This window comes from Artemia franciscana, chromosome 17, assembly GCF_032884065.1.
Source record: "Artemia franciscana chromosome 17, ASM3288406v1, whole genome shotgun sequence".
In the NCBI taxonomy this organism is placed as follows: Eukaryota; Metazoa; Arthropoda; class Branchiopoda; order Anostraca; family Artemiidae; genus Artemia; species Artemia franciscana.
The window spans coordinates 1,891,498-1,915,039 of record NC_088879.1 but is presented as its reverse complement, the minus strand read 5'-3'; the positions used below and the strand labels follow the sequence as shown (position 1 = coordinate 1,915,039).

Sequence of the window (23,542 nt, the reverse complement as noted above, 5' to 3'; positions counted from 1 at the left end):
TCGAAGTCCAGCAACTGGATTTTATTTCAAATTGAATTAATGAATTTAATTGAAATTTCACTTAATTGATTTTAAAATAAAAGAAAGTTCGGTAGCTAATTTAAAAAAAAAATTAAAAATTATATTTTTGACGAAAAAGACCTCCACGTCAGTTACATCATTTTTATGCAGTTCTGAAAAAGGTTTAAGTCAGCTTTATCTCTCACTCAGACTATTTGTCTCGGCTTTTTCTCCAATTAGCCACGGCCCTTAACTTTTTACTCGAAGTCCACCAACTGGATTTTATTTCAAATTGAATTAATGAATTTAATTGAAATTTCACTTAATTGATTTTAAAATAAAAGAAAGTTCGGTAGCTAATTTAAAAAAAAAATTAAAATTATATTTTTGACGAAAGAGACCTCCACTTCAGTTACATCATTTTCATGCAGTTCTGAAAAAAGGTTTAAGTCACCTTTACCTCTGACTCAGACTATTTGTCTCGGCTTTTTCTCCAACAAGCCACGGCCCTTAACTTTTTACTCGAAGTCCAGCAACTGGATTTTATTTCAAATTGAATTAATGAATTTAATTCAAATTTCACTTAATTGATTTTAAAATAAAAGAAAGTTCGGTAGCTAATTTAAAAAAAAAAATTAAAAATTATATTTTTGACGAAAAAGACCTCCACGTCAGTTACATCATTTTTATGCAGTTCTGAAAAAGGTTTAAGTCAGCTTTACCTCTGACTCAGACTATTTGTCTCGGCTTTTTCTCCAATTAGCCACGGCCCTTAACTTTTTACTCGAAGCCCACCAACTGGATTTTAATTCAAATTGAGTTAATGAATTTAATTCAAATTTCACTTAATTGATTTTAAAATAAAAAAAAAGTTCGGCAGCAGCGGATGCCAAAATAAAAAAAGAAAAAAAAAGTACAGTACAAAAATCAGCAAAACAAACCTGTAAGGATATGTTATCTTAAACCTGTTTTAACCTGCTAAACCTAAAACAGGTTTAAACCTGTAAGACATCACAGCATAAGAAGGCATAGCTTTCTTTTGAAGCCATAGTTGTCTCTGGAAATCAACATTTATTTTTGAATTTTTATAGACGAAAAGCACTGTCAAATTTAACTAATTATTTTCGCTTATTTACTTTCCCGGTTCAGCGTCGCAATACTGACAATTTTATGCCGCCCTCAAAACACATAATTTTGAAACAACCAAAAGACAACTTTTTGAAAATCAAGTTTTTCAGGTACAAACGGACCTAAGATGGGTCCACGAGTAAAAGAAAACATATTTGCTTTGCTGTCCTCGGCAAGTTTAAAGTTTATGTAAAGCTGATAGGGTGTAAATACTCGAAGATACAAGGCTTTCTTCGGAGACAATAACTTCAAACCGATGGTACTCACTGCGGTAATTCTTTAGCCAAAAAAGACACCTCAAAGCGAGCTACGGTACAATGGTTCGCAAAAAACGTTGGTACGTGATTTTAGCTATCCTTGGGTGATATGTCGCTTTGGTTTTTGTATATCTTTAACAATATAATTTCCAAGTTAAATTTTCTCGAACTTATCGGTTATATAGTAAATACTCGGGACGTTAAGTTCGATTAATGCTAATGAAATCAAACAAAATATGATGAAAATATAACAGTTTAGAAACAAATTTGGGCTATATATTTGAATATTAGGGGGGGGGGTGAAGCATAGCATATATTATACTAACCTAACCAAACCAAAATACCAACTAAATACTTAAATATGATATAACTACAATTTATTTTCCAACCATGCCAAAGCTAATTGTAGGGAATAAATAAGTTGTTTGGCCAGTTTCTTTTGTCCTGTTCGCACCATCCACGATCAAAATTCTATAGTGTTTATTATATAGCCAATAAGTACCTGTTTTCTTTTTTTGTAAATCACCCTGTCCCCTTCGCCTTTCCCAGGTGCATCCTTAAATATTGGTTATTTTGATTTAAAAAATCGATTTTGTCCTCCCTTAGAAAAAAACCTGTCTCAAAAACGAGTAAAACTAGACCTTATCCTGACTTTATTTTTATTTACTTATTAGATTTACTTATTTTATATTATTACTTTTATTATATTTATTTACTTATTTATTATATTTTATTATTAATTATTTTTTATTATTTAATTGTTTATTTTATTTACTTTTTATTTACTTTATTTTATTTACTTATTAGATTTTTGAAGACGAACAATGAACCCAACTTCATCCTCAAATTCAGAGTTATGTCACGTACACAACAGACTTGACAAATAGCATTCAAAGCTGGTATACTTTTATTTAAGTGCGTCTTTTGAGACCATAAAGTGAAGGCAGAAAATATGTAATATTTGCATTCACAATTCTTAGGCATTCGAATTTTCCTCATGTTTCTTCTAAGAAATTACAACACTTTTCAAGTGATTGTTTAAATTGGGATTTTCAGCTGCCAAAAAAATTGAAGAAAGGATTAAGACAAGTTAGCAAAAACAAAGTTTCTTATTTGACGCCAATTTAAGACACTTTATAAACATTATATGTTTGCAAATTTGATAGAAAGTCTAGTCGCTTATATTGGTAGAAAGAGAGGCTCGGCTCTTTGAATTGTACTTCTTTATCTCGTCTTCTGCTGATGACAGCCACTCAACATACGGCGAAGATGCTCACTTTCTATTTTATTTCTCTTCTGCTATTATTTAGTAGGGAACTACTTAAAAGATGTAAAGGGGAAGGCTTTGAACAGATTGGGATGGAGGGGGAGCGTACTTAGTTCCGTTGGCCTTAAGCGGCTTGGTGAAGCAGTGAGTCTTTAGCAGTAGTATTTAGTAACAAACGAGATTAAACACTTTTTGGTTGTAAGTAAGAAGTGCTTCCTAACATTACCCGAAACTAAAAAAAAAAAAGTTTGGTAAAAATATATAAATCAAGAAAATCAGCTTTTAAGGTAAGTCAAAATGTATAAAATTCGTAAAGTTTGAATCTACTAATAAAAAAATAAAAGTTCTCTATATACACCGGTCACTAAAAAAGGTTTAGGTGGATATGTTGGTGTCCAACATTTTTTTTTAAGACAATTGAAGCATGCTGATTAAAAATATGCAAATCACTCGTGTCCACCTCCCACCGTTTTTTAGATACGTGACATTAACCATTTATATTTGTTTTCATCCAACAGAAGGAGTGGCGATTCTGCCCTCTCTTATGCCCGGGGCAAAATCCTTATTATCCCCCTCCCCCCTGTCTCCCAAAAAAATTATCCCAGATATTGACAAAATTTTCATCTATTAACAATTTTCAATTTATTAATTAATTAATATATTTTAAAAATTTTAAATTTATGATTTAATTATTATCAATCATTTTAATTTAAGAATTATAGTCATTAAAATTATTATTATTTATATATTTAAGTAATTTTGTTTTATTAATTAATTATTAATTTATTAATTATTCTCATTTATTAACAGCGCCATCTACTTTATTTTAACAAAAATAAAACTTGAAAAATTGCAAAACGATCATAACTGTTAGATCCCTTATTTGAAAATTTGCACCCCTAAGATTTCTGCACCTGGGGCAAGTGCCCCCTCTGCCCTCTTCCCTAAAATTGCTTCTGAACGTAACGGGGCAAATTTTTTTTTCTAGTATCTTGAAAACCTGACGGGACAGAGCAAGACTGGCTTTTTATTCTATAGCTTGTCTACGGTTTGTTATTGTGTGAACCAAATTCAACAGGCTATGTCACAGAACCCTACTAAAGAGGTTTCATACCTCTGTAAACAGAGTACAGAATAATTTTACGCTGATTTTAAGTTTTCGTATCGCTTTTTACTTTCATTTGGAGAAAAAATATTTGCTTGAATTGAATTCCTACGATCATCCTAGATAGGGTTGAAAACAAAGTTCGAATAATTTGATGATGGATGAATAAATAAATGCATAAACAGATAAATTCGTTTAGGTAAGACAATGTTAAGCATAGGGCACTGAAATGGGGCACAGAGTATGGGTAACTTATAAGAATGGAAACGAGTCAAGTGTCAACTAAAAAAACGCCATCTAGCGTTGGCATTCTTTGCATTATTTCAATCTAATAATAAAAAAATAATTGGTACAAATTAGTGTAGTAATATGTGTCTGATCTCAGTGTAATCCTGTATAAATGGCAAGAGGCGCCAAACACCAGATGGCATTGGTCGGTTTTTGTCGATACTAGTGCCGGTTTCCACTTTTGTAAGCTACCAAGACTCTTTTAAATGAGGAGCAAAGCTTTCGGTCATATACCAAAGATTGGCGTGACTTCTATGTATTTACACATAGAAATGTCGCATATATATATATATATATATATATATATATATATATATATATATATATATATATATATATATATATATATATATATATATATATATACGTTGATTTTTATATATAGGTATTACAGAGGTAGCCTTCCTGATTGTTTTACAGGAATATTTTGTGAGAGGTCTGATGTTCACCACCACATTACTCGGATACGAGGTAATACTGAGGTTCCTCGATTAGTTTCAAGTAGGTCTTGTTTTTCACTTATTTACAGAGCTTCAAAACTTTGGAATAAACTGAGTATAGATATCAAGGAAATAGGTAGCCTTGACCAGTTTAAGTCTGACTTACGTGTGGAGTTGCTCGGTAGGTATGCTTTTGAAACAGATTAACTAAAATAAATTTTACATATCTTATTCATTTGTAATATTTATGTATTTTTTTTGTTTTTTTGTTGTTGTCTTGGGGTCACGCAAGGGAGTGTATTGTTTATGTTTTTTTTTTGTTTTTTTCTGTTGATTTCGGTATATGGTCTCATTCTCCATATTTTCTTATTCTCCATATTGTCTCTTTATTTTCTTTGAATTTAGCACAGCCTCGCAAGCTTCGCTTATGTTGTGCTATTGATTAAGAAATGTTTATTTATAATAAAATTGTTCTACTACTATATATATATATATATATATATATATATATATATATATATATATATATATATATATATATATATATATATATATATATATATATATATATATATATATATATATATATATATATATATATATATATATATATATAATACACATAAATATGGTTAGCATATTGAATGAAAGGTAACATATCCGACTATTCGTTCCCAACAACGAAAAAACAGCCAAATTTGTCTCTCCCATGACCAACCACGATTCAAAATGGTCAAATCACTATTTACGAAAAATAATCTGGGATGGTAAACAGGAAGGGGGTGCAAAAGCAAAGGATAGCTGGTCCTCAGCCCCTTCTGCACTTCGTGGCTGAAGGGCCATGAAACGGAGATAAGCACAACCGATAAGAATTGTAAAATCCAAGGCAGCATTCTTTACCTTTTTTACTATACCTTTTTTACCTTTTTTACTTTTACCTTTATACCTTTTACCTTTTACCTTTACTTTATACCTTTTACCTTTTTTACTATAAAATGCATTTATTTTAACTGCCTTAGCGAGATATATGAGATTGATAAATCTATATGCATCGAATTAATTTCTCCGGTTTATAAATTTTCATTAAATTAAATGGATAAAAACCCTTATCCCGGCATTGCGTTCATATCGGTCGAAGGGATTCACATCGGTAATAGAATTAGTAATTTGGTGAAATGGGATAAATGAAAATTAATCATAATTTAATTCACGCTAATTTTTTTTTTCCTTTTTTTTCGAATTCGTTTGTGCCTATCATTTTATGCTCTATGGAAGACTAAATATTTACCATAGTATGTGCATTACCCTTATTAGCTTGTATTTACTGAGCAAATAGTAGATTACGGAATGGAACAGACTAATGCATTTACCCTTCTACATGTTTTCTTTGGATCCTGAAAGCTTACTTAACGCAAATAGAAGACAAGAGAAAATAGAGAAAATGGAGAGTTGCTACTACCCCTTGTCGAGCAATGGAGTGATTTGAGGAGGTGGTGATGGCTACATTTGTATTATAGCGATTGCAAATAGTGCATTATAGATGTACTGCAGATGGCAAATTACAGTGATTTAAATTGATGAATTACTGTTGATGAAAATAGATCCAATGATCGAGGAGTCACTCACTTTCCGCCGGTTTTATCAAAGTTAATCATAACTTCTTCTTTGTCACAAAGCTTTTAGGGATTTTCTATTGAACTCTAAGGGTCCAGGGAAAGCTGATTAAGACACATGCCCCCCCCCTCGACACAGCCCCTTACTGCAGGCTTGTCATGGCTGTTGTTGGCTGTGTGCATCAGTTTTGAGTATAAAAAAAATTAATTAAAAATTTCATGAACAGAATATTCAATGAAGGTCATAAGAAAATTGAATCGAAAGGGGAACTACAAGCTATTATTTAAATATTATTTGATAGTTAATTAGTATCATATAAATTTTAATATATTACTATCTATATTAGCATTGCATAACTTGTATAACTATTAATATTTAAATATTAATCACCATAAGTTGCTTATTTATTACTATTTGCAGCAAAAGCAATTTTTTCGCAAAGGTTCGGGATTTATCATAATCTCTAAAGTGAAAAATGTAATTTTTAAGACCCTAAAATTACCTTTAATAACACCTGAAAAAATAATTTTCTTTAAACAGTCTCAAAAATTCGTAAGCATTCTCTACTAGAGTATTTAGTTAGGACATATATTTATATATTTATTTTATTTGGTTAGGACATATATTTATTGGACCTAGTTGAGAATTTGAGACGTGACCACAGGGACAGGAGGGTCCCTGTGGATGGTTGAATGGTGGAACCATCCCCAAAAAGATGGTTGAACCACGCTCTTTCTTCTCGTGCGACAAAAACCATCCAAAATAGTGAAGCAAGCTTGGTACTTCACTAATTGGTATCGTCCTTTTCGTTTCTAGTAAAACGAATCAAAACTATAAAATTCCACTTTTAAATGAGCATTCCTGCTATATTGCATAATTGCACAAATTTGCGATTTGCAAATTAATTGCATGGGAGAATTTCATAAATTTAGGCAAAATGACTCCTTCTCCCACACCAACTCAGTTTTTGAATACCCCCCTTGGAGTGTGAGACTAGCTTTTTGTCTAATATTACATGATGATTTCTACCTTTTTATACATATTTGTTTTTCCTCCACCGTTTATATATATATATATATATATATATATATATATATATATATATATATATATATATATATATATATATATATATATATATATATATATATATATATATATATATATATATATATAGATAGATAGATAAGATTCCCCGTTTATTTTTAATATATGTAAAAGAGAATGTTTTGAGATAGATCTTTTGAATCTTTTTAAAATCCAAATGCTTATACAAAATATCTCAAACCCATAGTCTTTTTTAATAAAGACAATAGTAATTACATTTTGAATACTTGTTTCCTGTAGTTTCACCCAGTGTAACTAAGTTTGGTGGCCTTTGATTTTTTATATTTTTAGATTACCACAAACCAAAGAAAATTTGTTCAAAATTAGATTATTTCTAATTTGCACAGCTTCATGGGAAGAAAATTAATACAGGCATAGATTATAAATATAAAATTAAAAAAATCTTTCCATAAAGATTAATAAGAAAACAATTTGAAGTCAGGTCGCCGTCAGCAAAGAGAAAAGTATATTATTCTAACAGGATGAAACTCAAAATTCGAGTCAAAATCGCTATTTCTTATTACAAGCAGGGTAGATCCCAGGATCCTCTATCCTGGGATCTTTACCAAAATTTCCAAATCCTAAGAATCCCGAGATTTTTTACCACAGTTCGTTTTAACGAGCTGTATTTTTCGCAATGACTTGAGACTGCAGGTGTTTCTTTATTCAATAAACAAAACAATCACTAAATGCCTATATTTTTTTAACTCTATTGTGTTTTCAGTAAAGTAATCTTTTGAATCTCATTTGAAAACTTGTCTTTTTTTTATTTAATTAAATAAAAGTCGATTAAAAGTCGATTTATGTCCTTTTATACCATTATGAAGTCTAAAGGTTAGACTACCTCCAAATCTTAATTTACTTTTATCATTAGTTATTATATTCTCTCTCCAAATAAAACAAGACTGTCTTTTGGACGTGAAATATGTCCTGTTCCACTTTTTTCTTTTCTTTTTAATTCTATAATTGGGATTCACCGTCTAAAGTTACAGCAAATTCCTATAAAAATAGTCCTCGGCCATCTTAAAATAATAACGGAATAATATGAGAAATCAAAAAGACCTTAAGCCGGTCTTCATTATGACTTTTTCCGAGCGAAGCTGTTAGAGTAAAAAAGCTCTTTAGTTTATTGGAGTTGACTTTCATGAAAAATTCAATTTAGAAAGCATCAATAGAGACTGGAGCAGTCAGACAAAGTAAAAAGCAATGATGACTTTTGCCTGAAAAGGCCACAAAGAGGACATGGCTTACCGTCTTTGGTTATTGTATCAAAACACCACTTTTAATGTGGGGAGGGGGGAGGCATTCGAAAACACATTTGGGAGATATCATTTAAGTAGTGACGCACTGCCTTTCCATCATAAACAACAAATAACAAGCAAAACAATAAGGATTTTTTTTCAGTACTTGCAAAAGAGCTATTTATTCTAATTATACGACCATTGTGATTCAGGGGCCATTTTTAAGGAATTAGAACAAAATTCAGACTTAAGCTTAAAGAGCAAGGTATTGACGAGGGGTCGAACCCTCTCATACACGTAATAATTTCTCTTCGTTTTAAGTTTTAATGGTGCTCCTTACTTTCAGTCGAAAAAACTTGTTTTTTTTCTTAATTTTATACAAGGCATATATTACTTGGAAAAGACAACTGGAAAAACTTGCCTTATGAGAAAAACGCAGTTGGCAATTTAAATATTTTTGTAGTTTACATAATAACTTCAGCGATTCTGATTAAATTTTCAGGAATTATTCTAGTTTCAATTGACAAATCAGATTTTTTGTCCATTCTTGTATCTCATATCTACCTCTGTATCTACCGGAGGCCTTTACCAGCATCACTATCAAACCTTTGCCAGCAAACTAGTTTTCAAATGTTCAGGTATTTTTCTAGTTTGAATCAAAAATTAAAACTATCACTCAAACACCATAAATATTTTTGCAGTTTACATAATAACTATAGCAATTCTTTTAAAATTTTCAGGAATTTTTCAGGAATTTTAATAGTTTCAATTGACAAATCAGATTTTTTTTCAATTCAAATTTACGTACCTCAAATTTACCTCTATGTACCTCAAATTTACCTCTATGTACCTCAAATTTACCCCTATGTACCTCAAATTTACCTCTATGTACCTCAAATTTACCTCTATGTACCTCAAATTTACCTCTATGTACCTCAAATTTACCTCTATGTACCTCAAATTTACCTCAAATTTACCTGTATGTACCTCAAATTTACCTCTATATACCTCAAATTTACCTTAAATTTACCTCTATATACCTCAAATTTACCTCTACGTCTACCGCAAACCTTTACCAGCATCAGTTAGAAAGTAGAATTTTCAGCCAAAGAATCGGAGACGCAAAAAGCCAGGATGACGATTTTCGACAAAGTCAGACTTTTATGTACCTCAAATTTTCCTCAGAGACTACCTCACCCTCTCCCTCCTCAATCCAAGTTGCTGTAATGTTCTGATGTATTAGGTATGTTAACCAAACTGCTAAACCACTTCCTAAATTCGGAATTGTCTTTTCAGGACGGCATTCTTTACATTAAAAAATTCATCCTCAAACTCAGCCTAAAAAAAACAACTCGAATTTGTAAAAGAGCGGCAAACTTTTCAGATTTAGAATCAGCACATATTTTTTAGTCGGATTGTGAAAGGATCATTTGTAAATCAATTTGTTTGAGAATGGCCCCTTTTTTCGCAATGTTCATAGAACCTCTCCCCAACCTCACTCTCTCTCAGAGATTTGAGCCCCAAACAACTTTTTGACTTTGACGATTTAGTTTCATGTTCATCAACAAAAAAAGAGCGTAAAAATGACATATCGAATCACATTTGCTGGTATTTACTCAATCTACAGTTTTTGCCCGTCCTGCAATGTTTATACTACTACTTCTACTATTCCTACTACTACTACTACTAATAATAATAATAATAATAATAATAATAATAATAATAATAATAATAATAATAATAATAATAATAATAACTCACTACAGCACCAAGCCACCTGAGGCCAACACAGTTACGCACGCTCATCCTCCAACCTAATCTATTCAAGGCCTCTCTCTTTACATCCTCCCAGGAAGTTCCCATTTCCTTTAAATCTCTAGCGTTGGCATTCTTTGCATTATTTCAGTCTAATAATAAAAAAAATAATTGACATAATTTGTAAAAATTAGTGTAGTAATAAGTGTCTGATCTCAGTTTTTGACAGAAAAACGATTAATAATCCTGTATAAATGGCAAGAGGCACCAAACACCAGATTACTCATCAAAAGTTACGAGCCTGCGAAAATTTGCCTTATTTTGGAAAATAGGGAGAAACACCCCCTAAAAGTCATAGAATCTTAACGAAAATCACACCATCAGATTCAGCGTATCAGAGAACCCTGTTGTAGAAGTTTCAAGCTCCATCTACAAAATTGTGGAATTTGTATTTTTTCCCAGAAGGTAGATAACGGATGCGTGTTTATTTGTTTGTTTGATAGTTGTTATTTTTTTGTTTTTTTTTTGTTTTTTTTCAGGGTGATTGTATCGAGCCAGTGGTCCTAGAATGTTGTGAGAGGGCTCATTCTAACGGAAATGAAAAGTTCTAGTGCCCTATTTAAGTGACAAAAATATTGGAGGGCACCTAGGCACCCTCCCACGCCAATTATTTTCCCAAAGTCACCAGATCAAAATTTTGAGATAGCCATTTTATTCAGCATAGTCGAAAAACTTTATAACTATGTCTTTGGAGACGACTTACTCCCACACAGTCCCCGCGGGAGGGGCTACAAGTTACAAACTTTGACCAGTGCTTACAAATAGTAATGGTTATTGGGAATGTACTGACGTTTTCAGGGAGATTTTTTGGTTGGGGGAGGAGTTGAGAAGAGGGGAATATGTTGGGGGAACTTTTCATGTAGGAATTTGTTATGGGGGGATGAAATTTCCATGAACGGAGAGCAAAATTTTCTAGCATTATTTGAAAAAAAAAGAATGAAAGAATAAATATGAAAAAGTTTTTCAACTGAAAGTAAGGAGCAGCATTAAAACTTAAAACGAACAGAAATTATTACGCACATGAGAGGTTCACCTCCTCCTAATACCTCGCTTTTTACGCTAAAGTGTTTTTGTCAACTATTTATTCTACGGCATTTGTCATTCAGGGGTCATTCTCAAGGAACTGGGACAAAATTTAAGCTTTAGTGTAAAGATCGAGGTACTAACGAGTGGGTGAACCCCCTCATATACGTAATAAAAACATATGAATACAGAAGTTCGTTGCGTAAGCTAACTCATAAGTTACGTATATCTTTTACTAATAAAAACGTTCGTAAAAAATTAAAAGTTCTAGTTGCCTTTTTAAGTAACCAAAACATTGAAGGGCAACTAGGCCTCCTCCCCCTCTCCTTTTTTATCAAAATCATTTGATCAAAACTATGAGAAAGCCATTTAACAAAAAAAAAAATATAGAAATTTCTTTTAATTATTCATCTGCGGAGAGCCAAAATCAAAACATGCATTAATTCAAAAACGTTCAGAAATTAAATATAAAAAAAAACAAGTTTTTTAACTGAAAGCAAGCAGCGACATTAAAACTTAAAACGAACAGAAATTACTTCGTATATGAAAGGGACTGCTCCCTCCTCAACGCCCCGCTCTTCACGCTAAACTTTTTTACTGTTTTAAAGATTAGAATTGAGAGAAAGAGTCAAACTTTAGCGCAAAGAGCGGGGCGTTGAGGAGGGAGCAGCCCCTTTCATGTACGAAGTAATTTCTGTTCGTTTTAAGTTTTAATGTCGATCTTTACTTTCAGTTAAAAAAAAAACCTTGTTTTTTATTTAATAACAGAAAAGTACCCGCTATTTGAGCACCATTTTTATGGTTCAACATTTTACAGCAGATACACAAGGAAATATGCTATTTTCAAAGCCCTTTCAATTCTTAATCACGCTCAGTCTAAAAACAAACGGATGACCGAGCTAAAAGAACTGTTTAAAAAAATGTTGCATGTTCTGCAGTAATAAAATGGTGGATTTGCAATTTATCATGCTCAGCTCAATTGAGGAAACGGTTTACGGTCGGTCCTTACTGGACCGTCCTCGTTTATTGGCCATAAAAAAGAACCATGACATATTATATGATTGTGTCCAATTTGCGAAAATTGAAGGGATGACTTCCGAAATTCTAAGCAATATTCCTTTGTAATATAATTTGTTCCCAAGGGATTCCAAACTTAAAGTATTAAGAACATCCAGATAAAAATGAAACCATTGAAGTACCTATGCTAAAAGAACTTTTATGGTCGACTATAGAATCCTCACGCGGAAAACATCCCCATGGCGAATTCCTCCCGTGAAAAATCCCACCTCCTACAGAAATTACTCTAGACAACTGCAGCACGGTAAATATTTTCCCCCAGGCAATTCTCCTTAACATCTCCACGCGTAAAATTACAGTAAAACATCTGTTTTTTAGAGTAAGAATGGCAAAAGACGAGCATAAATAAGTTCATATACAAGTTCAAACATAAAGCGAACAGTAATTACTATCAACGAATTAAAAGTAGCTGAAAACGGAGAGAAAAACTGAAATGAATAATAAATTAAATCTAGAGATAGCATATACTACTACATATAAATGAATCCTAAAACGAACTAGAATTAAAAATGAAGGATCAAGTGAGACTAAAAACGAACAGAAATTAAAAATGAAGGATCTAGTCAAACTAAAAACGAGCAGATATTAAAAATGAAGGATTAAGTCAAACTAAAAACGAGCAGAAATTAAAAATGAAGGATCAAGTCAAACTAAAAACGGACACAAATTAAAAATGAATAATCACATCAAACTAAAAACGAACAGAAATTAAAAATGAAGGAACAGAAGCAGGACTAACACTTCCTAAACCTTCTAAAGGCTAGAGCATCATTTGCACTTTACTGAAAACGATTTGTATTTTGAACAGTGTGTTTTTTGTCCGCCAAAACTTCAACCAATCGCCTATTACAGACAGTTAATAAATATTGTCGCAGTTCAATCCACAGTTAATAAAATTAAAGAAATTAAGTCTTTTTTAGGTAAAAACTAATGAACCATTAAGTTAAACCACACTATTGAAAAAAACCAAAACAAAATTACAATGATATCTATAAACAAATTCAAATGTTTCTGGTTTTTCAATTACAGAATTTCTTCCGGAAGTTCTACTTGAAAAGCCGATGGTTGAAATATGTCAGCATACACCGAGGGGTCACGGATTTCACAAATCACGTACAGCACGGGGAGCGTTCTAAGCGTGTTGACGGTTGTTCAAACAGGTTGGAACTTTTTCAAACGTTGGAGGGTCAATGCCATGCGTGGCGGAGTGTGAAGCACATGTGGCGCTTCGTGATGTACACTAAGGGATGTAAAGTAGGGACCCCTCGATGTTAGATACCACAAAATATGATCAACTCTTGCTCAATCTTCCCTTTACAACATTTGACTAAGAATAAGCCGCTTACACAGTCATACACATTTGGTATTGAATTATAGTTAATTTTTCCCACGAAAACGCATTCAGATGGAGAAACCGTATTTTTAATTATTTTTTTTTTTGTGTCAATGCGACGTAAATGTGTAATTTGTATACATAAGGTGACCTTCATACATATTGCTTCTTAGCTTGGCGCTTTCCTGACGAAAAATAATAACAAAATAATAATAAAAATAAACAATATATAGACGTAAATTAAATAATGATAACATAAATAATAAAAATAACAATAATATACATATAATAATATAAATAATAATGTAATAATAAAATAGAATAAAAAAATAATAATATAAATAAAATCGTTGAAATCACTCCTCATATTTAATCTTTATTTAGAATGCCCTTGAAAATAGTCCCGCAGGATTGGCGCAGGTCCAAACAGGACTTTTTTCACCAGATCTTATATAAATTGAATATAGAGTAAAATCAAACGTCTTCTCGATTTCGTGGTGTACAAGGAGTTGTAAGCCCCCAAAAGGTTTGGAATAATCGAAAGTCCATGAGTAAAGTCTGATATAAATGACTTGTCTATTTCTTGTCTCAATGTTTACAGAAATTATTTTTGTCTCAATGTCTACAGAAATTGTATCGGCCTGGGTAAACTATATTGCGCGAAGGGAAGGCCTAGTTCTAGTTTGATTAAATGAAGCTTTTTCAACTGAAAGTAAGGAGCAACATTAAAACTTAAAACAAAGAGAAATTATTACGTATATGAGGCAGGGTTGCTCCTCCTCAACACCTTGCTCTTTACACTAATGTATTTTTTGTACTTTAAAAAAACTTCTTATTGTTCTAATTAAAAGAACACAGTGTTTCCGGAGTCATTGTTAAAGAATTAGGACAGAATTCAAACTTTAGCGTGAAAAGCGATGTGTTCAGGAGCACCACCCCCACCCCCCCCTCCCAGCAACAACACCACCACCCCCCTCATATGCGTAATAATTTCTGTTCCTTTTAAGTTTTAATGTTACTCCTTACTTTCAGTTGAAAAAACTTGTTCCTTTATTTAATTTCTGATCGTTTTTTAAATAATGCCAGGAAATCTGGATACACCTCAACGGAAAAATCCCTCCTCCTGATCGATTTATTCTCTATACCAGTGGTTCTCAAATTGTGGTACGAGTCCCCCCTTGGGGGTACGCAAAAATTTTCAGGGAGTACACGGCCAGCCAAAAGAAAATGAAACAACCCCTTGACTCTAGGACTGACACTTTTATTTATATTTTAGCTATAGTTTACTTAGTAACTGAGAAGGAGTAACTAAAATGTTTTGTGGGCAAAAAGGAGTACGGTGTCCAAATCGATTTGAGAGCCAGTGCTCTAGACAATTCAATCCTGGTGAAAATTTACCCCGGACACTTACCCTTATCATCTTCACGCGTAAAATCAAATGGACAAAGAGAAAACAAGACAAAGAAGAATCTCCTATAGGAATTCCGGCAAATTTCACCTGTGTAAAATGTCCCCAAAAAATTGATCCCCTGAAAACTTACCACCCACGATAAACTGTCCCCGTGGAAAATCCCACCTGTCGAAAATTCGACCCATTCATCTGAAAATGTATGCAGACTTCCTAATAGCAAATACTACACGTAAACAATGGGTAAATTTTGTAACTTAAAGACCTTTCCCCAGGAGCTATGGGGGGTAGTGAAATCTCCAAAGGTATGTATGGGCCTTTCAATTATGCTGAACAAAATGGATATCTCAAAATTCTGATGGGGCAATTTTGAAAAAAGGGCCGTAGGAGGGGGTCGAGTTGCCGTCTAGTCATTTGGTCGCTTAAAAAGGGCACTAGAACTTTTAATTTCCGTTCAAACGAGCCCTAACCCGATGTTTTAGGACCACTGGGTCGATACGCTCACTCCTGTGAAAAAAAATAAATGAACACACATCCGTGATCTTTATTATGTCAAAAAATACAAAATTTGACTCTTGTTTGTTTTTTTTTTTCAAATCTTTTAGCCAATTTTTCCTTCTTACTTTGCGTTTGTTTCTTAGTGTTGTGCAGCAGTAATTCTTCTGTAGCTCACTTTTAACATGAGAAGATAAGACCAAAAATTTGAGAACTACTCCTACCACAAGCAACTCATTGGTGCACCAAACCAAGTGAGGCCAATACAACTAAATAAATCCTTCTTCTGCTCCCATCTGTTAAAAACCACTCCATCTTCTACCAGGAAATTCTAATCTCCTTAAAGTCCTTTCTTATTGCTTCTGCTCACTCCACTCAGGGATGACCTGCTTTTCATTAAGCCCCAGAGGAGCTTTGTTATGAGAATATTTCTAGTGGTTTAAAAACATCCGGGTGTGATTTTAGTGCATGAAAGATGATAACAACCCTTTCGTGAATTACAAACAACTCGTTGTATTCATCATGAAAGAAGACCTTAAGGGGAGTGGTTTAAGCGGTATTTCGTTCAGATGGACGAAAGGAAAAACATATCTCCAGAAAAGCGTCACTGAACCTCTCTCAAAGAAGTAAAGGTTGTACACTCTAAGTAGCCTGTGAGAAAGTTTTAGGTGGCCTGCGATTGCAATAAAGACTTCTACTCCTCCTCCGTCTCTCCTGCCCACTCCTGCTCCAAGCACCTTCTTTTGCTTATCTGTTTTTCTTCTTTCTATTTGTGCGTGTTCGTCGGTTAGCTGCTGGCAATATATTTGTTTAGGTATAGCACTGTTGCCTTAACTTAAACCTTCAGTTAAAGTGTAGCTCACTGTCTACTCCAGCGCACATTTTGTTTATTTAATTTTTGTGTTTAATTTAAATCTTAATATTGAGGAGTCAGATAGTAGCTTCAAAGGACTTGCATGGGGGAGTTAGGGGGGTGTTCACAACTGCGTTGGCTTCAGGCGGCTTAAGGCTGTAAGTTATTTATAGCACTCTCAGTAGGGTTCCTACTCATTAATTAATAATTAATTAGTGATCTTAGTTTCATTATCATAATTGCATATTCTACTGTTTTTCATTAATCTGGGCACCATTAAGTAGTAGTAGTAATTAAGTAAGTAGTAAATAAGCCGGCATTAGACCCTTAAGGTCCAAACTGGCGGTGCTGACCTCCGTTTCATGGCCCTTCAGACAGAAAGTGCAATGGGGGGTTGGGGGCCAACCTTCCTGTGCTTCCACGCACCCTCCCTGCTTACCTTCCCCAGATTTCTCCAGGTACCCATTTAGAGCTGGGTCGACTCTGGCTGAGCTTACAGAGTCACGCCACTGACCCCCGTCCCAAACTAAATAACTGGTCACAACTGGGATTGAACCCGTGCCCCTTGGACACAGAATTCCCACGCCAGCGCGCCAACCACTCAGCCAGGACGGGCACCATTACGACTGTTTCTCTATAATTTGCCCTGTCTGTTCACTTTTTAGCATAACATACTTTAAAAAAAGCACTTACCATTATTCCCTCTTGTGAACACCAGCTTGTTAGTTCCTTCCACTGAGTTATAGGTTGTGATTTGGCCATAACGCTTCTTCGCAAATCGAAGAACAGAAAAATCTGCATTTTGATTTACATTTGAATGCTTTTGAACTGTAACCCGAATTTCTGAGTTTTCCACTTCTGACTGTCCAGTGACCTAAAATATAGCCAAATTTAAAACATTTGTAAGAATTTGATGACCGAATCAAAACTCGAACGTCTTTATGGTATGATCAACCTTTCAATTTGTATTTCCTGAGAGCAGGAAAATATATTATTAATTATATTATCTTTTTGTGTAAGTGTGTGTGTGGGAGGTAAAAGTTAGGGATCAGGTGTAGTAAAACATAAAATGAGACAAATCATCATTTACAAGTGCACACACACCTATGTACGTGTTTTCTGGTGAAGAAGAATTGAAGGAGAAGGAGAACTGAAGGACAATGAAGCATTTTGATTTAGAAAGTATTTTGTTATTGCATCTCCTTCGTACTTTTTATAACCTCTTCAACGCAAAAAAAAACACAAATGAAAGTAGCTTTTACTTAGTACTAGTAAAGCTTGGGAGGTATTTTGGGAGACATTTTCCTTCTTCTTTTCCTAAAAACTAAAAAGAATTTTGGTGATCGATCACTAGCTTTTGCTAAAAAGCTAAAAATATGGCAATAAGCCAAATTAACTTTTCGGGTTTGAGATTCGCAAAATAATTATCGTTGTATTTAAAATCAATTCTGACAGGAATTTTCAACATGAATCATAATAATCACCATTAGGGAAAAATGTACACGATTTTTCAACATCAAGCAAACATTCCCACGAGTTCTCGTTTGTTTTATAAGCGTAGTTTCAAAATTAACGTTTTTCTCACGCTCAACGTCCCATTGACGAGAAATAAGATTGACGCCGGCTGCCATCTAGATTCAAGGAGTTTACAACTCAACAATTCGGGTGCTTTCACATTGCTGTGTAAAAGCCCGCGTTAAACAGAGCTTATTGCAATTGGCTATCGTAAGTTTATCAGAGACCTCTGATTGGTTGTAAGTGTTTGCATCACATAACTTTCAAGCAATGAGAGGCCTTTTCTTTGACAAAATTACGAAGATTAAATTGCGGTAAAAGCACAAGTCTTTTGTTGCGTTTTAACCAGCAATTAGATGACGCTGAAGTTTTTCCATGTCCTCAGGGTGAATGAATGGTAGTTCATTTCATAAATAAAAGGAATATAAAATAGGCCCAAAATCAATACAATATATCGATCAGATTCGTTGAGCGGCTTTATTTTTTTTTTCTTTAATTGACGAACCTAGTCTAAAGATCAACCTTTGCTAATAGTAACCAAAGCTCAAAAAAAGGGGTAGTTTGAGAACAAAAATCAAAACATTTTTTTTTTCATCCTGATTCGAAACACGTAAAATTTCAAACTTTAAAATTAACCATCAAAAACTATGTGTACATGAGAATTTGCATAATTTAAGAAAGGGGAGGAAATTTCAAGAAATTTGGGTGGAATCTTGAAAACTACATCCTCAGGCAACATCTCTGTAGATTCAAGATAGAACATTTTCAATACCCCTTCTACAAAAATACAAGATTTAAAGAAAAAGAAAACCGCATCAAAATTAGTTTACATGCATTTTGTTACTTTTTTACGAGTCAGACAAATATTTTGGATCGGGAGGTTCATAAGCCTTAGCCCATTCCCATGGATACGGCCTCGCCTTCAATAGTGCAATTTCAGGCCCAATTGTTCACACCAGGACCCTTTCTTTCTCGAGGCATTCTGATCAAAAGGGCTAAACTTCAATGTAAAGAGTTAATGAGAGAGGCAGCCCTCTAATATTTAGGATAACCCCGGAAATGACGGCAAAACGAACGTAGATTGATATATGCACATGTAACGATGTTTTTTTTGTCAAATACATATATATGTATTAAAATAAATATATATGAGTGTATGTGTTTATGTTTTAGCTTTTTCGAATAACCCTGTTACCGATTTCATTCCGGAGTTTATCCCCTGCCCTAAGTTATGTGCTCTCTGTTGAGGGAATTCATTTTAATTTTGTTAATAAATATCATTTTACCTAACAAAACGTAATTTCTTACGACTCAACTTGAAAGCTTAGTTATACTGAAAATAAAGAAAATCATAATGAAATTAATGAAGAATGCCCACGTTTTTGTATGATCAAATCAAAACATAAACCGCTGGCATACGAGCATGATTTCTAAAAGTCTAAAACACACCTTTACTACTACTACTACTACTACTACTAGTTCATAGTAACGCCGACTGAGGCCAATACAGCTACGCCTGCTCATCCTCCATCCCAATCTATTCAAAGCTTCACTCTTTACACCCTCCCAAGAAGTTGCAGTTTCCCTTAAATCTTTCCTTCCTTACGACATACTTCCATTCAGAAGCGGCCTATCTTTCGTTTGGCCCTAGATGGCTTGCCCGACAAGGACAATCTTGGGCAACCTATCATCCTTCCCCGCAAAAATTGTCGTAACCATTTTAGCCTTTCTCTCATTATAGCCACATTTTTCGTATAGATTACTGTTTGAGGTGCAGTCAGTTAGTCGGGTACCCAGAACAATTCCAAAACACACCTTTAGAAGGAGCAATTCTGAGAGAGGATCATTCAAGTCACTAATTATTAAGGTAATCATTTTTAGAAAAAAAGGGCCCCACACGTCCTACATAGTAGCCAATATACCCACGTTCCAGTTCGGGTATGTTGTTATTTATTTATTTTTTAACCCCTATTGTATGAAAAATATGCGTGCTAAAATAGAAAATCAACTAAAAAGTATATAGGGAATAAAAATATTCATGCAGGACATCAATAGAAATAGTTAGAGGACAATTGTACCTTGTTAGAACAATAAATTGCCAGCACTCATTATGAATTTCGAGGGATCTGTGCCATATGGGACTCTGGAGAAAAACCTTGGCACACCTTTACTAATGTGAGCCCACTGGTTCACTGGGAAATTAGACATTAATATTGAGCTTACAATACCATAAACTTTCATCCGGTCATAGATGAAAAATGAAACTAAAGCCATTAGGACTTTGTTGAAAGGCCATGCCATTAGGTCTGTCTTCTCTTAGCATTTGTGTTTCCATTCCCGGAACCTTCCTCAAATCGAAACGCCTTAACAGCTGAAAGCTACAGAGGAAACCATAATTTTTCCAGTTCTGTCTTTTAATTGTCTAAGGGGATGGGGGCAGTGACAGCGATATATGACCTTACACATATGTAAGTTATTTTGCCACCATCGCCTTCCCTGAAGAACTCGACTAAAGCATTAAGACTATGTCTGACATTACGTCTGGTAAAGGTTCGTGTATGATTTTGTCAATAATTTTTGCTTCTAATTTTTGTAACCCGTATACCAGGGCTCTCACTTCAATTAGATGTCACTAATATAGCTTTTAAATAACGAATTTAAAATGAGACTTACAAAAATGTGTAAGGTCTTAACCATCTTTGATGGAGTATCGGTGGCTATCATCAGAAGGGGACGAGTAGCCTATAGGACCTTATGGGTTGTGACAGGGGTAGGGGGTACCAGTCGTGAGATTAATGCTAGCATGGGGCCATTCTCTGAATCCAGAGTCAGGCTATTGATCTGTTAGCTCAGAGCAAACAGTGCCACAGTGCTAGGAGGCAGGAAGGCAGATTCAGCGGGTCAATAAAAGTTGCTACGCCTCTTCCAAAGTGCAGAATACGAAACGATGCAGAGGTACAGACACCTTACGATTACTACCCTCACAAAGCCACACATAACCTTATATTACCTCTTATGAGAGTCCACTTTCAATAAGTTAATACCCCCACTCAAAAACATCGCTAACGGCGGAATGGCCGATTAGGGGTAAATCCCCTAATCAAATCCCCTAACAAATCAGAAGGGGACGAGTAGCCTATAGGACTTTATGGGTTGTGACAGGGGTAGGGGGTACCAGTCGTGAAATTAATGCTAGCATGGGGCCATTCTCTGAATCCAGAGTCAGGCTATTGATCTGCTAGCTCAGAGCTAACAGTGCCGCAGTGCTAGGAGGCAGGAAGGCAGATTCAGCGGGTCAATAAAAGTTGCTACGCCTCTTCCAAAGTGCAGAATACGAAACGATGCAGAGGTGCAGACACCTTACGATTACTACCCTCACAAAGCCACACATAACCTTATATTACCTCTTATGAGAGCCCACTTTCAATAAGTTAATACCCCCACTCAAAAACATCGCTAACGGTGGAATGGCTGATTAGGGGTAAATCTTGAGAGTATTTCTGGACATGGATTATCATAGGTAGAGGTAATAATAACCCAGTGCATGACTATCCCAGTTACTCTTATAACAGAAGATGAGATAGCACATAAGCTATGTTTCATCATTTCTTTATAATTGCAGTTAGCCATCAAATCTTAATAGCGCAAAATAGATGACGAAAAACAAAATTATTTTCGTTAGCAACAAAACTAATTTTTTTTTTCAGATCACCTGATCCATCCTAAACCATCTTCAAGGAAATATGTGTAAAGAAATTGACGGAACATTGATCGATCATAATTATTGACTGTGTTGGTTCAATTTCGTGCCAGAAACTAGAGTGGGAATATCTTCTAATCTAGACACTTAATTTGTTTTCACTTGCCGGAAGTTAGAGAACAGTGTTGTCAATTAAATTTCTTTTCATAGTATTTACACTTCCAAGGTAGCACAGGCAATTACGTAAGCAGGATTATTTTTCGGGAATGGGCCAATAATAAAAAAGCTCATTTTGATAAGAACCACCCAGGAAATTGGAAAAACTTAGTATTTGAGGGGGAGGCAGGCCTCTTCCCCTTTGTATATCCTCTAAGCACAGGTATCAATATTGAAACCAGGCAAATTAGCCTCAGGGTCATTCATCCTTAGATTTGTAGACGAGAGGGTATGTGAATTATCTTCACCATTTTTTTTACCGTGATAGAGATATTCATGGTTATGAGACTAGATTTAGTGATAATTTTGCGATTGCGCAGAGGAGCAGCGCACTGCCCGGATTCGGATTAGCGTTTCTTGTAACTTCAATGTGGAATTAGTTACCGGTGAGCATTAGGGCAATTGAACATATTTTAGTTTTTAAGTAGGGAGGGAATAAGCATGTCAGTTTTTTTTTTTAAGTGCAGGGTTTGCATTTTGCAAAAATTGTTTTTCTGTTTATAAGCAAAGAAACCCAAACCTAATCTGCCCTTGTAACTTTATTCACTTAGAATATGATTCTAGACCCCTTGTGTGCTTTACATCTGGCTTCTTATTTAAACACATCTATTGGTATAAAATCTTTGTTTATAGCTAATGACCTCGTCTTCCGATTTGACTTGATGCCAAATCGTGAATCGCTCATGAATCTCGACTAAGCCAGGCCAAAAACTATTTGAAAAAAGAACTAATTCACCTTGCGTGTTATTTGTTCCCGACTCAGTCGAGTTTTATCTCTGTCGGGAATTTTATGTGTTGTGTAAATATGGTATTAATAATAAAACCTTGAACCTAAGTTATAAAATTGAGAAAATGAGGGGCTTCAAAATAACTTCAACATAAAACTGACAGCATGACAAACGCCAACCCCTGTTACTTCTTTTTTCCGGCACTACGCACAACAGGCGCTATATCTCTTCACGGTGTCAAAGTCAGTGATTAATACTGGTTTGACAATTATGATTTATATTCACCACTGGGTGGCGATAAAAATTTAAAGGGGCGAGTCCATTAAAAGCGTCATATTTCCATAGTCCGTCGCTACTCTGAATAAAATCTACATGGTAATTCTGGTTAGCTTGAAAGTAAGACTGTCGTAAAACTTATGAACAAATATATGCTCTTATGCGATTTGGACAGGGGGGTTAAACCAATAGGCCTACACTCCCCCTTAAGTGTATATTTAACTTATGCTTTTCATTTTGAAAGCACATTCCGTAGTATATATCGTCACCTGCACAATCTAGAAGGGGTAAATTCTCCCACGAGATTAGTTTAAGTGCCCATCCAGAAATATGGAAAGATTTTTTTTTCATGTTTCTTGACTCCCTCCCACTCTTCCCAAAAAGGAAAAATGTATGATCAAACCTCTCTGTGTTTATGATAGATGAGTTAAAATTTTAACTCATTAGTTATATTTTTGACTTTCGTGTAGCTACCTGGATCTTCAAATTTTGTATGTTTGTAGGTCTTAGTCTCGTTAGAACCTTAAAATTTCGGGGTCAACTTTTTTCGTCTTTCCTTATAGTCCGTACTTAAGCCGTAACTATTCGTAACCTATATTTGTACTCTAAAAACCTATCGGTTGACATTTGAAAATATTTTGGTGGAATACTTCTTT

General features: G+C 34.3%; 1 protein-coding gene across 2 annotated transcripts in view; it reads right to left on the bottom strand.

The window, feature by feature from the left end:
* Positions 1-23,542, bottom strand: part of LOC136037676 (transforming growth factor beta receptor type 3-like) — a gene marked incomplete at its 5' end in the record, with an annotated part of 102,209 nt that overhangs the window by 59,299 nt on the left and 19,368 nt on the right. For both annotated transcript variants that reach the window (XM_065720417.1, XM_065720418.1), the window contains 1 exon segment: positions 17,145-17,325. In XM_065720417.1, the coding sequence (XP_065576489.1) occupies positions 17,145-17,325 (181 nt within the window).